Source organism: Carcharhinus amblyrhynchos, chromosome 7 (assembly GCF_965287045.1).
Source record: "Carcharhinus amblyrhynchos chromosome 7, sCarAmb.v2.hapA, whole genome shotgun sequence".
Lineage (NCBI taxonomy): Eukaryota > Metazoa > Chordata > Chondrichthyes > Carcharhiniformes > Carcharhinidae > Carcharhinus > Carcharhinus amblyrhynchos.
The window spans coordinates 24,714,159-24,734,409 of record NC_137330.1 but is presented as its reverse complement, the minus strand read 5'-3'; the positions used below and the strand labels follow the sequence as shown (position 1 = coordinate 24,734,409).

Sequence of the window (20,251 nt, the reverse complement as noted above, 5' to 3'; positions counted from 1 at the left end):
GAAATCCTTGCTGATCAGTTTGATTGTCAGGGGTGAGCCCAGCCCATGTTTAATGCCTATTTGGCCATGAATTGGCTTGTTGTGCTTTCTGACCCCATTGGGGAACTGATGGGACCGCAGCCAATCTTGCTGTGATGAAGCCCAGATGCCTAGCTTTACATGGGGAGGTGATAGCCTCGTGGTATCATCCCTAGATTATTAATCCAGAAACTCTGCTAATATTCTGGGCATCTGCCCTTCGTGGCAGATGGTAGAATTTGAATACAGTAAAAAAAAATCTGGAATTAAGAATCTACTGATGATCATGAAACTATTGTCGATTGTCAGAAAAACAATCATCGGGAAGGAAATTTACTATTCTTACCAGGCCTACATGTAACTCCAGAGCCACAATGATGTGGTTGACTCTCAGTTAGTCTTGGGCAAGGAGGGATGAACAATAAATGCTGGCCAGCCAGTGACACCCATGTGCCACGAATGAATAAAAAAAAAGCCCAGTGTCTTACTGGGACCCAGCGAGGGGCTTGGGGTGGGCTCTTATGGTCAAGGCAGAAGGATTTTCAGAAGGCGTTTGACAAGGTGCCTCACAAGAGGTTATTACAGAAGGTCAGGGGGCATGGAGTTCGGGGTAGGGTGTTAGCGTGGATAGAGGATTGGCTGTCAAATAGGAGGCAGAGAGTGGGGGTCAATTCTATTCGGATTGGCGGTTGGTGACTCGTGGAGTGCCCCTGGGGTCGGTGCTGGGGCCTCAGCTATTTACCATTTATATAGATGATCTGGAGGAGGGAACCGAGTGTATGGTGTCAAAATTTGCTGATGACACCAAGATTGGTGGAACGGCAAATTGTGCGGAGGGTGTGGAGAGTCTGCAGAAGGATCTAGATAGGCTGGGCGAATGGGCCAGGAACTGGCAAATGGAATTTAATGTTGGCAAATGCGAGGTTGTCCACTTTGGTAGGAGTAATGGTAGGAAGGACTATTACTTACATGGCGAAAAACTGCAGCATGCGACGGTGCAGAGGGACCTCGGGGTCCTTGTGCATGAGTCGCAAAAACCCAGCCTGCAGGTGCAGCAGGTGGTCAGGAAGGCTAATGGGATGCTGGCCTTCATAGCGAGGGGGATTGAATATAAAAGTAGGGAGGTCTTGCTGCAGCTGTATAGGGCACTGGTGAGGCCGCAGCTGGAGTATTGTGTGCAGTTTTGGTCGCCACACTTACGCAGGGATATTTTGGCCTTGGAGGGAGTGCAGAGGAGGTTGACTCGGCTGATTCCAGAGTTGAGGGGGTTGAACTATGAGGAGAGGCTGAATAAACTAGGCTTGTACTCGTTAGAGTTTAGAAGAATGAGGGGAGATCTCATTGAGACGTATAAGATGATGAATGGTATGGATAGGATAGAGGTGGAGAGGCTCTTCCCGCTCAGAAAGGACAGTAGGACTAGAGGGCACAGCCTCAAGATAAAGGGGGGGCGGTTTAGAATGGAGTTGAGGAGGAACTTCTTCACTCAAAGGGTGGTGAATCTCTGGAATTCTCTGCCCGTTGAAGTGGTGGAGGCTGCCTTGCTAAATATTTTTAAGACGCGGGTTGATGGGTTTTTGATAAGAGAGGGGATTAAGGGTTATGGGGAGAGGGCGAGAAAGTGGAACAGAGCCACGACAGATCAGCTGTGATCTTATTGAATGGCGGGGCAGGCTCAAGGGGCTAGATGGCCTACTCCTGCTCCTATTTCTTATATTCTTATGAGAAACATGGGGTACAGGGATGCCTCTAATGTGCGTGGTGGTGATGGTGAGGAAGGGGGGGAGGTGGCAGGCCAGGGTCGGGGGGTGGATGTGGGTGGGAGACGGTGCTTGTAAAAATGGCGCACACATTCGTTGACCAGTTACTGGCCAACCCCATGAAACCTGCCAGGCTGGATTCTCAGTCCCAACCTCTGTCTTGCTGCACATAAAATCCCAGCAATGGAAGGAGGAGGTCTTTATTGGCCTCTTAAGGGCCTCCAGTGCCTCCCCTGCTGCAGGTAAAGATGGGCATCGCGCTCTGTGCAACATTCCCACCCTGGGGTGAGGCAGGCAGCAGAAGCAGTCCGCACATCATGAGACCAAACCCTGCAATTCTTTTCCTTCCCACCATTTGCCAACAGCCCTTAAAGTGGCCTCCATTTATGCACCAAACCTGACTTGGTGAAATGTTACTAAATTTGGTTAGCCTTGCACTGAGGTAGCCAGAGATGAAAAGTAAGGCGCTGTCTCACCACAACTGCATAACTTAAGAGATCTTTAAGATGATGAAGTGTTTTTTTCAGGTTAAGGAGCAGTAGATAGTCAGTCAGCAGGAATGAGAGAGCTCAAATTCAAGATGATCACTAAAAGGATTCAAGGAAATAAAACAAAATATTTCGTTACATGATACATTGGTTAAAATATGGTACCCTCTGTTGAAGCAGAGGATATAACTTTTCATTTGGAATAATTGATAGCTGCTTCAAAGGGAAGTGTTTTCTCTGTTGAAAAGATCCTCAAAATGAAATGGGTACTTTTACAAAGGTCATTGCAGACATTTTCACACTGACCATTATTATACATGGTATATGTACCTGAACTATTATCACTTTTAAATAGATTGACTTGCATGTCATCTGTAATGTGAGGACACAGTGCGTGATCTTACTGGCCATTCACGCCATGCTCCTGCTGCAACAAAATCAGAGAATTTGGTGCCCAGTAAATCTCTGTTCACTGCCACAGCTTGGGAACATCCCGCTGATGTTAGCAACCATAACATTCCAGCCTTGATGTGACTATGGAATTTGATCAGATGATAAAACAAATATCAGAGGCGTGAGTATGTTGTGTAGCTCTCACTTGTAAGTCTATTAAATTGGTTAACAGAAGTTTAAGCATGGTTATACACAAGGGCTTTAATCTTAGTTTAGAATCATTGAATCCCTACGGTGCAGAAGGAGATCATGGGGACGATCGAGCCTGCCAGGAAAACAATCCCACCCCAGTCCTATCCCCGTAACCCTATGTATTTACCCTGCTAGTTCCCTGACACTGAGGGGCAATTTAGCATCAACCTAACCCAGACATCTTTCGAGTAGGAGGAAACCCATGCAGACACGGGGAGAATGTGCAAATTGTGCACAGTGACCCAAGACTGGAATTGAACCCAAGTCCCTGGCGTTGTGAAGTAGCAGTGCTGACCATTGTGCCACTATGCCGAAGTCTGGGTGATTGCAAACAGTGAGAGTATTTTAATGTTTTCACACTCTTTGCAGGCTTTAGCCTGATGTCATGAGTTCAAAATGGTTTCAGCAGGAAATAAAGATAGAAATTGTGGTCAGGTGCAGTCCAAGCAATCTTAATTCAGATTTCTGGTTCAGTGAATCTACTGAATGCTGAATAGGTCACAAATATGAATTAGTGCTCGGTCAGCTGGGATCCTGCTTGTGAGCTATTAGGAAGAGCAATTAATTTCCAGTTTGATTTCCTTCCTTAATGATGATTTTTAATGCACATATATATATTTGTGCGCACTCACTAAAGCAATTTATTCATGTGTTGAAACTTAAACTGAAGCTGTTTTCTCAGATTGAGAGGAGTTGAGAAAATTTCCAATGTGAATAAAATGGGCAAATTGTGAATTTTAAAAACAACAGTTAATCAGCAATCTGTATTTGTGCAGATGTGCTGTTAGGAGAATTTCTTAAGGGAAATAAAATATGCTTTGTTCATGGACTTGTCTGCAACCAACTATATTTGATATTAAATACCTTTTTATGACTCTCACTTTATGTTTTGATTTTTCATTAGATTGATGTGGGTGGCAAGGTAGCACAGTGGTTAGCACTGCTGCTTCACAGCTCCAGGGACTCACGTTTGATTTCCAGCTAGGGTCACTGTCTGCATGGAGTTTGCACATTCTCCCCGTGACTGCGTGGGTTTCCTCCGGGCGCTCCGGTTTCCTCCTACAGTCCAAAGATGTGCAGGTTCGGTTGATTGGCCATGCTAAATTGCCCCTTAGTGACCCAAGATGCGTAGCTTAGAGGGATTAGCGGGTAAATATGTAGGCATGTGGGGATAGGGCCTGGGTAGGATTGTGATCAGTGCAGACTCGATGGGCCGAATGTCCTCTTTGTGCACTGCAGGGTTTCTATGATTCTATGTTCAGTTTGTTACTGATTAGATAGAATATGGAAATGATTGGAACAATGTCAGGTTAACAGATATTTCAGAGAAATCAATGAATTTTTGCGTTCCTTGTAATCCTGCATCAGACTATAATCTTTCAGCTCCAGATTCAAATCCTGATGTTTTTATGTGATATGCTGCCTTTCTTCCAGAATTCATGCTTCCTTCCGCCTACCCCGTGACTTTAGCTGATGCTGTGGAGTCATCAGGAGTGAAATTCAAGGTCCATCCTCGATTCTGACCCAAACTTAGTTGCCTGACCACTGAATTATGGGCCTGAATTTTATGTACTCCCCTCACACTGGGACAGGAAAGGCCTCAGTTGAGAAGTCCATCCGTGTCCAAACTGAGGCTGTTACGTAGCCAATTAATTTCCTGTCCACCGTCCATTTTTTGGCTGGTTGGCAGAATTAAATTCCATGCAGAAACCTGAAATAAAAAAAGTTAGATTTTAAGATGAGGTTGGATGAGGAAACACCATGATTAGAAGCCTCCATCTGACTGGGTGTGCCCTCCCCTTAAGGCTGACCTTTGGGCCTCCTTCACCTGGCTCAGCCTACCTTCCAAGACTCCGATCATCACCGAACATCCCCAACCCACCACGCATCCTTCAGCCTTCTCTACCCTCCACACCCCAGGACCTCTAACACTTACCCGGATCTCCTCTTTCTGGGACTTTGTCTCAGACATTCCATGCAGTTCTATTCCAACCGCTGCAACATTGTTGCTTTAAAGACCAGAGAGCTGCCAGCCAATGGGTTGACCGACAGCTCTCCGAGGTGAGACTTCCTTCCAAGTGAGGGACAGAAATCCCACTTAACACTCATCTAAGCATAAAATGGCCCATGTAGCAGCTGGAGCCAGTGATGATGTGTTCCCTGCCTAAAAATTCAGGCATGGATATAGGCTGGAGGTGTAGAATGCAGTTCTTTGGCCCATTTTGTGCTTCCGTCAAATTTGAATGATCCCCCCCACCCCCCGCCCTCTCCCCGCCCCCCGCTATTGCCAACTGGAGAAAAGTCACAGACCACTCAGCAAGTTCAGCAAACCTATCTGCTCACTTTCCAACTGCTGCTTTAAGAGAAAGATTGCTCTTGCATTTGTATTGTTCCATTTGCTGCACATGAGAACATGTTCAGTATTGGCATGGATAATATGAGCTTTAGGAAAACAAAGATGAAATCAGACAAAGATTAGATTCAGTCAAATAGTTGGTGTTCGATGCAGTCAGCAAATCAAGGGAGAGCAAGAACAGTGGCTGACAACCATTGCACAGGCTCGCCAGGTTTTAAATAACTTGAGGGGCAATGCTGTTTCAGCTGCTCCCTGAGACTTGCAGGTGCCCATGCCTGCAGTGCGATCATAGTAATCAATTTGCTTTCACTTCATGGCTGTTAAACAACTTGTCGGGGAACAATGTAACCGTCTCATCTGGGTCACATGGAACATCTATTTAATATAGGTTGCCATGTTGCTGCTTGTGGATGAGCAGTTTGGTAATGTTTTCTGTAATATGATTATAATGAGAGTGCTTGTTTTTATCAGATTGCAAAAATATGATTTCCTTGTTGCAGCATCAGGAGCAACATTACAGATTAAATGACCTTTTATAAATAGAAAGAGATATATATAGCTAGGAAATTATACCAATCCTAATTTACCAGGGGCAATAAAAAAAATCGCTCAAGCTTGAATGCCTTCAACTTAGGCTGTTTAATTATTGGCATGCAACACACATCATGCATTCATTTGGAATGCCTATTTTGTTTTAAGGCATAAACTCACCCATTTAAAAAGAAAAGGTTTACATTGTTGTTAACATAATGATTAAGGGAATTTCATACACTGCTACTCCAACAGGTTTGCTCCAGATACTTTGTTCATGCGCTATGCCAAGGGCCATTCCTGCGAGCAAGTTCTCAATTGTAAAGAACTGGATTGCGAGTTGATGCATGTAGTATCTGCTAATGCAGATCTAGTGAACTGGTGCAGTGGCAATAATCACTTGCTCAATTACAAGAAAACGAAAGAGAAAGTCATTGACTTCAGGAAGCATAGTGGAGGACGTGCCCCTGGTTACGTCAATGGGGATGAAGTAGAAATGGTTGAGAGCTTCAACTTTTTCCATGTCCAGATTACCAACAACCTGCCCAGTCCCACCACCCACCCCCCCCAACACCATCACCATGCTGATAATTAAGCAAGCCAATCAACGTCTCTACTTCCTCAGAAAACTAAGGAAATTTGGCATGTCCGCTAGACTTTCACCAACTTTTATGGATGCACCAGAGAAAGCTATCTAGTTGTATTCTTAAGGTCTTGGGCAGAGCAGGAGCTTGATCTGACTCCTACTTTGTCCAAGACCTCAAGAAACTACAAAGGGCCCAGTTCATCACTCAAACCAGCCTACCACTCAGTGACAATTTCTACACTTCCCGCTACCTTGGAAAAACAGCCAGCATAATTCAAGACCCCTCGCATCCTGGGCATACTCTCTTCCACCCTCTTCTGTTGGGAAAAAGATAGGAAAGTCTGAAGATGACTCAACAACAGCTTCTTCCCTGCTGCCTTTAGACATTTGAATGGATCTACCTTGCATTAAGTTGATCTTTCGCTAAACCCTAATATGACTGTAACACTACATTCTCCACTCTCCGTTCCTTATCTACGTATGGCATTGTTTGTCTGTATAATGTGCCAGAAACACTTTTCACTGTATGCTAATACATGTGACAATAATCAAATAAATTAAATCAAGGAATGCAGTGTTTCCCAAAGGTTGGACTGAAATTCTTGTTTTTGTAATAGGCCACTGGTTCAAAAAGAGCCTCCTGTGCATTTTGGATGTCAGAATTCTTAGTCTGCATAACGAGGGCAATGAGATAACGAGATCATGTTAACGTGAAGGCTCAAGCAGGTCTCACTTGATGGCAGGACATGTGACGAGTCATCTCATCGCCAAAAATAACAGCTCTTGGTGATATCACTGATCATATAAAAGTTATTGAGTAGGTTTTGCCTTGTTGCCATGAAATGTTTATCCATTCATCTCTTGCTCAGTGAATCCAGAAAGAAATGAATACTGAGAGAAAAGATGAGTTAATCTGTCTCGTTGTCTGCCTTGAAGCTGCCAGTCAGCCCCTTCCATCCCATCCCCAACTTCACTCAGACACTCTGTGGGACTGCATGACATCTTTGCACATTACAAGCAGGATTGCTGGAGTCCAGATTTCATTGTCATTGTAATGAAAGGCACAATGGCACTTGGCTGGTTGTCAGCCTCCGACCAGGTGTGAGTCTCGGATCCATGCAATCTTCTACAAATTAAAAAAAAGTCCTTTTAATGAATAAGTATGAATGATTTGTTCACGTCGCAAGTATAGTAATGCCTCTATTCAATTAACAGATGAAGACATTTCACAAGTTACGATTTGAAAGGCTAATTTCAAGAAGCTGCGATTTGGCAGGGACACTTTATGGGACCGTGTGTTGACAAATTGGCATTTTAATTTACCAGAATGCTGGCCCATCGAGCAAATTTAGATTATCTCTCCTGCCGATTGTGATGATGTAGTTTTATGATTTTAAGCAAGCTCATGTGGAATCTATTTGAAGGTTGAACGTTTCACCAAGGGTGATGTCGGGCGGGAAAAGCGGCTTTGAAGCCCCTGACCCAACAGTGACGTTCTCTGTTGTATAGTCCCACGCTGAGACAAAAACAGCAAGTTCCATGACATATCACTTGTGGGGGTAGCCTCTGATTTGTCCGCCCTATCTCTTAGTCCCGCAAAGATCAGAGTGTTCTTTTGAAGGCCACGCCGGTGCGAATGGAGTCATCCTGGAGCACCCTCTGGCACAGCCCTTTGGCACTGCCTGGGCATGATTTTCCCACCCATCCATCCCCACCGCTGTCCACTTGCCCTGAGTGGTCTGCTGCCTTTGTCGGACATTCAGATTTTACGCCATTCTGCCCTCACATTAATGTGAATAATTTTCTAATGGGGTGATGATTGAGGTATGGAGGCTTGGTAATGACAGGTTGATTAATTCAAAGGATGTTCCCAACCTTGGATGTTGGGGAATGCACCCCTTCCCTAGCAGCGGACAATCATATCACGCATTCACGCCAATGGGAAATGAAATTTGGCTGCTTTTGTGAGATTTCCCCCTTCCGTCACTGAAACTACCCCATTGCAACAGGGAGTGGAAAAACCCAACCAGCCAGTTTTTGCATTGCATTAAAGGATCCCTCTATTATTGCAGTCAAGTTCAAGGCTTTGTTCTCGTGACTTGGTCCAACCTTTACTGGAACATAACAGCGAGCTCCGATTTCTCTCATTGTGTCAGAATGTGTGAAGTTTTAATTTCAAACATGAAATTGCTTTCCTTCTGTGAAACTTTGAACGCTCTTCTTCCTCATTTCCATGCGTCACTATCTTTGTTTTTGGAGGTTAGCACTTCAATCAATAATTAATTTTTTCCCCAAAACAGTCAGTGCAATTTACAGAGTAGAGATTTCTTTAAGACGATTACTCTGTAATTCAAACTGTTCAAGGGACCTTGATCTATTTTATGGCAAATTCAACCAAATAATTGTCACTGACGTTTCGATCTCTTCTTTTTCGCAGTTTTGCCAAGTCACACATGTGGCAATCCAGGCGTAATACTGAAAGGAGTCTTACACGGCACCAGATTCAACATTGGAGATAAAATTCGTTATACCTGTGTCACAGGCTATATCCTGGAGGGTCACGCAGTCCTGACCTGTATTGTCAGCCCAGGAAATGGAGCGTCATGGGACTTTCCACCGCCTTTTTGCAGAGGTACATCACAAATATCACACCTTATTCAAACAAAATCCATGGCAGTGCAAACATGATATATTGTTAAGTGGCAGTGGGTGTACAAGATGTTAACACAATTATGAATATGATTTTTAATTCCCTAGGCAACAGGCATTTAACACGTACATTGTTGGCTACGGAGACATTTTAATACATCTGTTATGTTCCTTTTGTGTCAGTCATTTGCTTGTGTTGGTGTGTCACTGTATCTGTGTGAAGCAATTCAAGGCAGGAATGAAGAACAATTTCTTCCTTTGAGATGCATGCGTGTCACTTCAAAGCGAGAAGTTGTAAAAGAATTAAATTCCAAACATATAGTTCCTCAACTTACAGCATATCCGTTAACAAAATCACCAATGTTTCAATACATTTTAACATTAACTGAAAGCGTTGATCGTTGCCATGGTCTTCCGAATCACTTGTTAGATACTAACAGAATCAAACATTTTTATTCAGCTAAAAGCTGTAAGATTCTCTGCCAATCTGGCTTACTTTTAATTAGAAAACTCATTTAAATTGTAATCACCTTTGATCCTGAATAAAAGGCTGAGATTACACGCTAACTGCTGCTATTTTGACAGAAAGAAAACACTGTGCCTCCACTGTTATTTTATTCTTGATTTGCCTCAATTATTTTAGCTTTTTGCTGTTCCCTTATTGATTGGTTATTTTTGTTACTGTCTGACTCTGTTGTGTTTCCCTGCTACTTGCTGTTTCTCTGTACAAAGCCAGAACTTCAATCCCTTGCTGTTCAATATTGTCCATTTTGGTGCTTTTATCGCTGTTTGGCTCTTCTTCAGCAGGTTCCCGGATTCTTTGCACCCTTCCTACTGTTTTTATTTCAGGGATAGCAAGCCTTGTGGGGGTGCAAGCTCTGTATGTAAGTTAGATCTGGTTTTCACCGTGGGAAGAGAAATGCTTTACCTCTGTTTCGGTCAAAAATATCTCAGTTAAATTTCTGATCTTAACCAGACAACTTGATGTTGTACTGGCACCAGGAAAGATATTGTTAACGTGGAAACTGGATTTAATCTTAGTCCACAAACAACACAAATGGGACCGGATGGGGCGTTAAAATGGGCATAGACAAGTTCTGACTGGCCTCTGCCCAATTGACATGTTTATTTGAAATTCTGGTGGAGTCTGGGAAGGGAACTGGAAGGTCAGGTCTCTACCAAAAGACAGGAACTCCCGACCTACTAACTCTAAAGGAAGAGGGCTGTCAACTAAGTAGCAGCTGATCCTCCCAGCCAGTTATTGCCCTATGTCTGTTTCCCTTTCTTATAGGCATGCTGCAGTACTGGCATATGGAGCTAGTGGTGTGGAGTTGCAAATATCACTAGGAGCGAATGGCTGAATAGGCTTAGCACTTTTAATTCTATTTGACGTTCTGCATTTGTTACTGTTCTCCGACCTATTTACCTTTCTTTCTCTTGTGTCTCTATCTCTGGACAGGAGTGAGACAAGTCTAAGTGAAAACCGTTTCCATGTATTAAGTTAATTACAATATCAAACAGATTTACAAAAAAATCAGGCACTGTTATCAAAAAAGGCCAGAAAGGCTAAACTTGGTCTTAGTTCTAAAAATACAATGGATTGACAACCATCAGGATGCAAGAGTGGATTTTTTAACTAAAAGCCAACTGCCCATAGTACTATATTCGCTGATTGTTTAAAATGAGTGCAAGTTGCTTCAAGACCTGATCACATGATTTGATGGTGGCTGCTGTTTTACTTTCAGTTTTGTGTGTCATGCAGAGAACAGCTTTTCAATAAATGTGTTACGGTTACGTTGGATTCACATGGACGGAATTCTCTCAAAAAAGTCTGCGTCGAATTTGCATAAAAAACTAAAATAAATCCTGCTGGTTTTTTCAGCGGGACTTGAAAATGAATCTCCCACACTCTGTGCGTTACAGAGCGCCCGAATGCGAATCACGCCCAAGTTCAGTGGGGGGTAGCGGGGGGCTGTTCCCATTGAAGAGGTCGGGCAACATAGCACTGAGTGGGCCACCGCGTGTGCCCCAGTGTGTCAGTGCCAAGATCATCCCGATCTCCTGGCAGCCAACCTCCCTCTCCAACACCACCGTTCCACCCCCACCGCCACCCCACCCTCCACACTCCATTGGCCGGCCTCAACTGCTGTCCTCCCTCCCTCTTTCACTGACCCCAATTCAGAGAAGCAGTGGGGACCCCCCCCCCACCCAAAAAGCCCTGCACACTTCTGACTACTCTCCCCTGTGGCACTGCCCGATGCCCACTGGGCAATGCCAAGGTGCCCCCTAGGCATCGTCACTTTTCCTCTTGGGCAGTACCATGGGGATCAGGTCCGGCTGGCACTGTCCAACTGGCAATGCCCAGAGGTGACCTCCCTTACCCCAAAACACCCAGTCAACTCCAGTGGAGCCTGGCCACCAGCTCCCTGCTAATGGGAAGCTGTTGTAAACCCCACTGGAGTGAAAATCTCCTGGCTGCTGGGGTGGGGAGAGGCTAGTGGGCTGGAGACCTCAGTCCCGGGCCCACCAATAATGTTTCAATGAGGATTATCATAAATTTATCCTGCTCCACATCAATTTCTGGTGCGTAGCTGCTGACACTGGAAATCCAACGACCGGAGACATGGCGCCCAGCGGGAATCTCACCACACAGCCTCCACTGATGTCTAGCCCCCCGCATATCTTTTATTTTTGTGCAAAACCCCACACCCCTGACATGACACTGATATCTTCCATTTTAATTTAATATTTAAGAAGCTGAAGACAACAAGAGTGGTGCTTATGTAATGTGTCTAAGTAGGTTTCTTGCAGTTTCCTGCACTTAAGAACATAAGAACATAAGAAATAGGAGCAGGAGTAGGCCATCTAGCCCTTCGAGCCTGCCCCGCCATTCAATAAGATCATGGCTGATCTGTCGCTGCTCAGTTCCACTTTCCCGCTTTCTCCCCATAACCCTTAATCCCCTCTCTTATCAAAAACCCATCAACCCGCGTCTTAAAAATATTTAGCGAGGCAGCCTCCACCACTTCAACGGGCAGAGAATTCCAGAGATTCACCACCCTTTGAGTGAAGAAGTTCCTCCTCAACTCCGTTCTAAACCGCCCCCCTTTTATCTTGAGGCTGTGCCCCCTAGTCCTACTGTCTTTTTTGAGCGGGAAGAGTCTCTCCACCTCTATCCTATCCATCCCATTCATCATCTTATACGTCTCAATGAGACCTCCCCTCATTCTTCTAAACTCTAACGAGTACAAGCCCAGTTTATTCAGCCTCTCCTCATAGCTCAACCCCCTCAACTTCGGTATCAGCCTAGTAAACCTCCTCTGCACTCCCTCCAAGGCCAAAATATCTTTGCGCAGGTGCGGCGCCCAAAACTGCACACAGTCTCTACTACTTTCTGAACAATGACACCTGCTTTTAAAAAAGAACTCCTGGAGGCAAGTTCTGTTTCAGTTATGCATTGATTCACATGAATTGTAAGATTTAACCATCTCAGTTGCTCCCAAGATGTGAGAAAAATGAACAAGCTGTATAAATTTTTCAATGCAAAGTTTCACCTGTGAAATGTGAATCACCACCACTGTTCAAAAATTCTTTCACTGGAAGATAGGGGAGATTAAATGACAAAAAGAATTTGTTTTGGAGGGTGAAAGGGAATGGGACCTTTTCACTGCTTTGATAGAAATCATTGAGCATGCTGCCTGACCTGTAGGCCATTTTCAATGGTTCTTATTTTTATTTCAAATTGCCCACGTTTGCAATATTTTGTTTTTGTCCACTGGGATGCTGTCTGGTATCCGTAAAACTGCTTTGCAAATAAAAATAAAATGACTTGAAAAATCAGATAAGGTTTCAGTGGGTCAGAGGGGTTTGCAAGTGTTTTGATAAGAGGTATTTAAGATTCTAAAGGAATGTGTCAAGAGAGTTGATGTGACTCTGATGATCGTGCACTATTCTTTCTTCCTTCTCTCTGATCTGTTTGCAACCTTTGACATGGGTAACCAAAGCATTGTTTCCCCAATACCTCTCCCCCAAGATTCGGCTGAGGAGGATTAACTTGTCTGATTTCACATTCAGTAATCCATCCAGCTGTAGCCAGAGAATCTCCCATAATGGTTTCTTTTCCCACACACACATTATCATTTCTGGTGACCCTGCCCTGCCAAGGATCTAGCCTTGGTCTTCTTCCATTTCATATCTCCATGGTACCCCGCTGCAATGTCCCAAAATCAGGACAACACCTAGCTGCACCCCACCACCAGCTCTCTCAACCCCTCCACTTCCTTTGTTTTCAGACAAATTGGTCAACATCCAGTTAACCTGATTTCCTCCAATTAAACATCAGGAAGACTAAAGCCATTATCTTTGACCTCCGTTCGAAATTCTGTTCCCCAGCCACCGACTCCATTCCCCTCCTTATCCACCATCTCAGGCTTAATCAGACAGTTTATCTATTTGACACTGAACTGAAATTTTGAACGTCAGAGGCTGGCCTAGTAATGTGGAGGCATAGATCAATGATCTGGAGACGTGAGTTTAAATTCAGACCTGGTCTAGGAATTGGAATTTATTTACTTAAAGCAAGACTTGAAATAAAAGGCTGGTTTCAGAAATGATGATTGTAATGGTACAGAATTTGTCATTCAAACTCAACTGACCCCTAAAGAGAAAGAAATTGGCCATGTTTACCAGGTTGGACTGGCTGAGATTCCAGACCCTTGGCAACATGGCTGATTCTTAATTACCTCCTGAAAGAGCTTTGCAAATTGTTCGGCCGTATTCAAGAAGGTGACTTCTCACCACCATCTCGAGGGTGATTAGAGACGGGAAATGAATGCTGGCCTTATCAATGATGCTCACATGTCAGGAAATGAATTTGTAAAAAATCTCTATAATATTGCCCATCTCCATTGTGGCCTTTGCCCACTTCTCGCTCCCCCCCCCCCCCCCCCCCGCCCCCCACCACCCACCCCCCCAACCGCCACCCCCGCGTGCTGAAATCTTTGTCCATGTCTTTGTTACCTCCAAACTCCATTGTTCTAGTGCTCTTCTAGTCATTTTCTGTCTTTCATAAACTTGAGCTCTGAGTTCAGTTGCCCATTCGCTTACCTGCATCAAGTCTAAGGCAACCATCAATTTTGGACTTTTGCAGCATCTGTTAGTTCTCAGTGCACGAGCAGCTTGATTTTTCATTTTCCTGCGGCCACACACCTCACTGTATCTGTAACACTCTCCAGCCCAACTGTCCTCCTCGATCTTGCTGTTCCTTCATTTCTGGCACTTCATCTTTCACTCCACAACTGGAGGTCCCATGCCTTCATACGCTTAGGTCTCAAACGCTGGAATTCCCTTCATTAAATTTCCTCCTTCTCCATCTTCTCTTTAGCCTGATAAACCAGCCCTTAAAATCTACCTCTTCAACTATGGTTTTGACCACCTATCCAGATTTTGAAATGATAATGGCATTAAAACTGCCATCAGAGGCTTCCTTGGATGGAACACTCCCATTCCTTTGCACAGATAACCGCCCAAGGCTGATATTGAACCCGGGTCCCTGTGAAAATGGAATAGTTGGAAATGGGGCAGAAATTGCAGATCCTGGTCCCGACCACGAGCTAGGATTTGCTGGCCCTTCCCGTTGGCAGGATCTTCCACACCCACCCAAGACCGTGTGGTGAGTTCTCGGGCAGCATGGCTGACGAGCACTTTAAATGGCTTTTGACTTTGGAGAGACCGAAAGAGCCTGCAGGCGCCCTACTGCATGCCACCTCCACTGCCAGGGACCTGGGTTAGACACCGGCCTTGGATGACTAAGTGTGTGGAGTTTGCACCTTCTCACCCTGTCTGCATGGGTTTCCTCCTGGTGCTCCAGTTCCCTACCACAGCCCAACAATGTGCAGGTTAGTGGATTGACCATGCTAAATGTGCAAGGTTTAGGGAACAGGGTAGTGGGCTGAGCCGCGTTGAGATGTTTGTTTGGAGAGTCAGTGCAGACTCGAGGGCCAAATGGCCTCTTTCTGCACACTTGAGATTCTACGGTTCCAGACTTCCCCAGTGAGATAAAGCCTGTTCTTTCACAGTTTTCAGTCAGGTTGAACGGTGCTGCTGTTGGTACACTGCATTAAGTAAAAGCAGGCGCTGGTCAGCCTCCTCGGACCTTCCTCCAACCCTTTAGCTGTTTTCACACAACAGATTGCACAATCTGCTGTTGCATCCGTGCTGAAGCAGTTGTGCCATGCCACAGAATGTGTTCAACTCTCATGACATGATTCTAAACTGCTGCCCACTCATCCATTGCCCTCTTTACTGCAATAGTCATCATGGCATCTGGCTGTCCTGCCATCGGCTTGAAGACTTTATCAACTTATTTACACCAGACCCTGACATTTTCTTCCGATGTCAAATCATTGCTGCCTGTCATGTTTCTCAGACCTCAGAAAAACATGAATTGAAAGGGATTTAGGGAATGCTGGATTCAGAAGGTAAATAAAAAAACTTCTCCAGCAGTCCTTGAACCAGGAAGAAGGGGAGTGCTCTCTCCAACTCTCCAACTGCTCAAGGAAGCATTTAGTCACTGCCTATTGATCTCAACCTCTCTCTCGCACCCTTACCTGCCGCCAACCACTGAGTGTGTGCTGACCTCCCAGTCCTGATGGCCTCTCTCTTTCCTCCAGCCCCTTTGGCCAACCTCTTCCTACACTCATGCACAATTGTGAGTGGCCCCACTCCTAATTGACAGGGACCAACCTCAAGGACCCCTGTCTATGACATCCTGCTGCAGCTTATCCCACTTGATCGCTAACCAATCAATCAAGATGCCTGCTTTGTGTGAAAGAAGCAGAAGGGAGATCACAATGAGGTCCTTTTCTTAGATGTCGCTGAAAGAAATGGCTGTCTCTCTCTCTTCCCATCTGTCCATAATAATTTTGGCTTGAATGGATGGACTAAGTATTGGAAGCTACTTGAACTTGATATTGAAGAGCTAAATATCAGTTTCCTCAATTAAGTGATGTATTTGGGCATAATCAGACACTTTTCTTTTAACGTGAGAGACATATATAGCTTTTAAAAAAAATCGATTGTTGTGTGAGGGTCGCTGGCAAGGCCAGTTATCCATCCTGAATTGCCCTTGCACTGCCAGGCCATTTCAGAGGGGCAATTAAAAGACAACCATTATCAAAGTAAGGACAGCAGATTTTCTTTCTAATGGACATTCGTGAACCTGAGTTTTTTTTTCACAATAATTGATTGTTTCATGTCACCATTATAAGACCCTTGTCAGGCCTCATTTGGAGTACTGTGAGCAGTTCTGGTCGCCTCACTATAGGAAGGACGTAGAAGCTATTGAAAGGGTACAGAGGAGATTTACATGAATGTTGCCTGGATTGGGAGGCATGCCTTATGAAGTTAGGTTGAGGGAGCTGGGACTCTTTTCCCTGGAGAGACGAAGGTTGAGAGGCGACCTGATAGAAGTTTATAAAATGTTGAGAGGAATAGATAGGGTGGATTCTCAGAGGCTATTTCCCCGGGTTGAAATGGTCGCTACGAGAGGACACAGATTTAAGGTGCGGGGAGGCAAGTACAGATGTGATGTTAGGGGTAAGTTTTTCACTCAGAGGGTGGTGAGTGAATGGAATCGGCTGCCGTCAGTGGTGGTGGAGGCGAACTCGCTGGGGTCTTTTAAAAGACTTCTGGATGAGTATATGGGATTTAATGGGATTGGGGGTTATAGATAGGTCTATGGATTGGTAGGTGTTGATGTGATCGGCGCAACTCGTGGGCCGAAGGGCCTGTTTGTGCTGTAGTGTTCTATGTTCTATTACTGGAACTAGCTTTCAGTTCCTAATTATTAATTAAGTGAATTTAAATTCCTCTAGTTGCATGGGTAGGATTTGAACCCACACACCCCAAGCATTGATAGTCTAGTGACATTTCCACCATGCCAGCTTACCCCAAAGGGCACACAGAATATGTATGACACTGTCTATTGTGCCTTCAGAATAGAAGTGCAGAAGATAGTTCTGTTTCCACCAGATTTGATTTGATTTATTATTGTCACATGCATGAAAAAAATTGTTTCTTGTGTGCTATACAAACAAAAGCATATCATATATAGGAAAGGAAAGGAGAGAGTGCAGAATGTAGTGTTAAAGGCATAACTAGGAGAGAGAAAGATCGACTTAATGCCAGATAAGTCCATTCAAAAGTCTGATAGCAGCAGGGAAGAAGCTGTCCTTGCTTCAGTCCGTATATGTCCTCAGACTTTTGTATCTTTTTCCCAACAGAAGAAGGTGGAAAGGAGTATGCCAGGGGTATGTAGGGTCCTTAATTATGCTGACTGCTTTTCTGAGGCAGCAGAAAGTGTAGAAAGTGTCAATGGGTGAGTGATAGATTGGGCTTCGTTCATGACCCTCTCTAGTTTCTTGCAGTCTTCAGAGCAGGAGCCATACTAAACTGTGATAGAATCAGAAAGGAGGCTTTCTATTGGAAACCTGTAAAAGTTGGTGAGATTTGTAGTGGACATGCCATTTTTCCTTAGTCTGCTGAGAAAGCGTTGGTGGACTTTCTTAAATGTGCTGAAATATAGCGTCAACATGGAAGAACCAGTACAGGTTGTTGGTGACCTGGACAGCTAAAGACTTCAAGCTTCATTTATACTGGATGAGATGTTTACCTGCAAAGGATTTTCTAGGTTCAGTTATGTTCAACCCTGTACAAAATGTTTCATGAGAAAAGAAAAAAGATCTTCTTCACCTGGTAGGGTCTGCATTTTAAGGATAGCATTTTGAGAATCTCATAGTTCATTGTGTTCCTGCCACTGTACTGAACAGTTCCAGGTCATTCCCAATCCAGTAACACAGAAACTCAAAACATTATTAGAAATAACTAAAAAAAAAATTGAAGGATTCTTACAAGGAGATGCTGAAGGTTATCTTGGATATGTAGGAGCAGTGGAAAGGAACTTGGAGAATAAATGGATTCTCTTGTTGCATTTTGTCAGTGCAAGAATACATAAAACATTAGAGGGAGAAGCATGTGCAACTGTGAGATTTCATGAGCAAGTCATGTCCCATGAAAAAAAAATCCTTATGTCTGTAAAGTATTTCTTGTACCCCCATCCCCTACTTAATGTATGGCTCGGCAGAACTGTCCATATCTTTCTTTCTTCTGACAGAGCTGCTAAAAGCTGCTAGGGGCCTGATAAATGCTTTTATTTATTGTTCAAAATCTGTGAAGTTCAGTCAGGAAGTGGTGAATAGGTGTTGGATGCTGAATGGGACCTCGGGATGAGTTTGTCGTAGTTTGAAATTTTGCAGCATAATTATCTCTCTCGAATAGCCTGATTGATCTGTTCCCTTCCAGCTTGTAATCTGCATCTTTCAGATCGCAAGCCTTCCAGCAGGTGCCAGCCCAGCTGTTCGTTTCCTTATCAGCTATGTTGCAGATCAGTCGTATGCTACCTTGATGCTGTAGTTGTGTTCACTCAGCTTGCTCAACAGTAACTGTTTAATGCAAGTCGCACACAAAGCACTTTGTCAAAGACGTACGCCCACGTGGGGCTGCTCTTCTGCTTCAGCCTTGCATTTATATTGCTGTTGGGTTCTCATTATGTCATTGCAGCCTAGAATCATAGACGCCTATGAAGGAGTCCATTCGGCCCATTGAGTCTGCACCGACTACAATCACACCCAGCCCCTATCCCCATAACGCCATGCCTAATCTTTTAATTTCAACAAGGACCCCACCAGCTTGAGTCAGGTGTCCTCACAGCCTGCAAAATGGGTTTGCTTTGATCAGGGTGGCAATGCAATAAGTAAACTCGTCCATGTAAACTGCTTTGCCCATTGCTTTCTGTTGATTGAGAGGGTTAAGATGTTCACTAATGGTGTCTTTCAGTGCATCATTGTTGAAGGTGTGGAAAAGAACGGATGCTGGTAATGTCACCAAATTTGCCTTTTGAGAGAAAGATATGTTTTGTGATTCTCAGGTGGAGTAACCTATTAGATAAAATCCAAAAATTGGCTGGGTCTTGTAGTTTTTCATGTAGGCAAACACTTGGTACTTGAAGATCAATTCAAGCTAATGATGTCACTTTCCCCTGTATTTGAAGCAATTGCGACTGAAGCAATATTTGTCTCATACATTTCTCGCAACAATGAAATCCTAACTGTGTATGCGCAAGAAGTAGTGAATTCAGCTTTCAGGTGCGAAGGTAGGGTTATGTCTAAGGAAGAATGTTCAGTGCATGGCAAAGCTTTAATATTTTAATGTTTCCAGTTTGGATTAATACCAGGAAGAATGGAGCTTGTGTGCTTACACTACTGACCTTTTCTTTACATTCATGTTATAAATGTACACATTACATGCCTAATACTAATAATACATGCTTTTCAAATCTAACTTATTTTCTTCATTAAATAAAAGCAAATTACTGCACATAATGGAATCTAAAACCAAAAGAGAAAATGCTGGAAAATCTCAGCAAGTCTGACAGCATCTGTAAGGAGCATCGTATTTAAGTACAGCCATAGAGGTTTACAGCATGGAAACAGGCCCTTCGGCCCAACTTGTCCATGCCACCCTTATTTTTTTTTAAACTCCTAAGCTAATCCCAATTGCCTGCATTTGGCCCATATCCCTCTATATCCAGCATAGCCATATAACTATCTGAATGCTTTCTCAAAGATAAAATTGTACCCTCTACTACTACCTCTGTCGGCTTGTTCCAGACACTTACCACCCGCCTTGTGAAAAAATTGCCCCTCTGAACATTTTTGTATCTCTCCCCTCTTACCTTAAACCTATGCCCTCTAGTTTTAGACTCCCCTGCCTTTGGGAAAAAATATTGATTATCTAGCTGATTTATGCCTCTCATTATTTTGTAGGCCTCTATAAGGTCATCCCTCAGCCCCCTGTGCCCCAGAGAAAAAGTCCCAGCCTATTGAGCCTCTCCTTATAACTCAATCCAACAAGTCCCGGTAGCATCCTAGTCAATCTTTTCTGCACTCTTTCTAGTTTAATAATATCCTTTCTCTAATAGGGTGACCAGAATTGCACACAGTATTCTAAGTGTGGCCTTACCAATGTCTTGTATAACTTCAACAAGACGTCCCAACTCCTGTATTCAATGTTCTGACCAATGAATCCAAGCATGCCAAATGCCTTCTTCACCACTCTGTCCACCTGTGACTCCACTTTCAAGGAGCTATGAACATGTATC

At 44.1% G+C, this 20,251-nt stretch overlaps 1 protein-coding gene across 1 annotated transcript in view; it reads left to right on the top strand.

The window, feature by feature from the left end:
* The window catches only part of LOC145345358 (CUB and sushi domain-containing protein 1-like), a 1,850,124-nt gene that overhangs the window by 617,910 nt on the left and 1,211,963 nt on the right, over positions 1–20,251 (top strand). Inside the window, exon 3 of the mRNA XM_080193174.1 lies at positions 8,822–9,016. Within this exon, the coding sequence (XP_080049300.1) occupies positions 8,822–9,016 (195 nt within the window). The remainder of the gene's footprint in view (positions 1–8,821; positions 9,017–20,251) is intronic.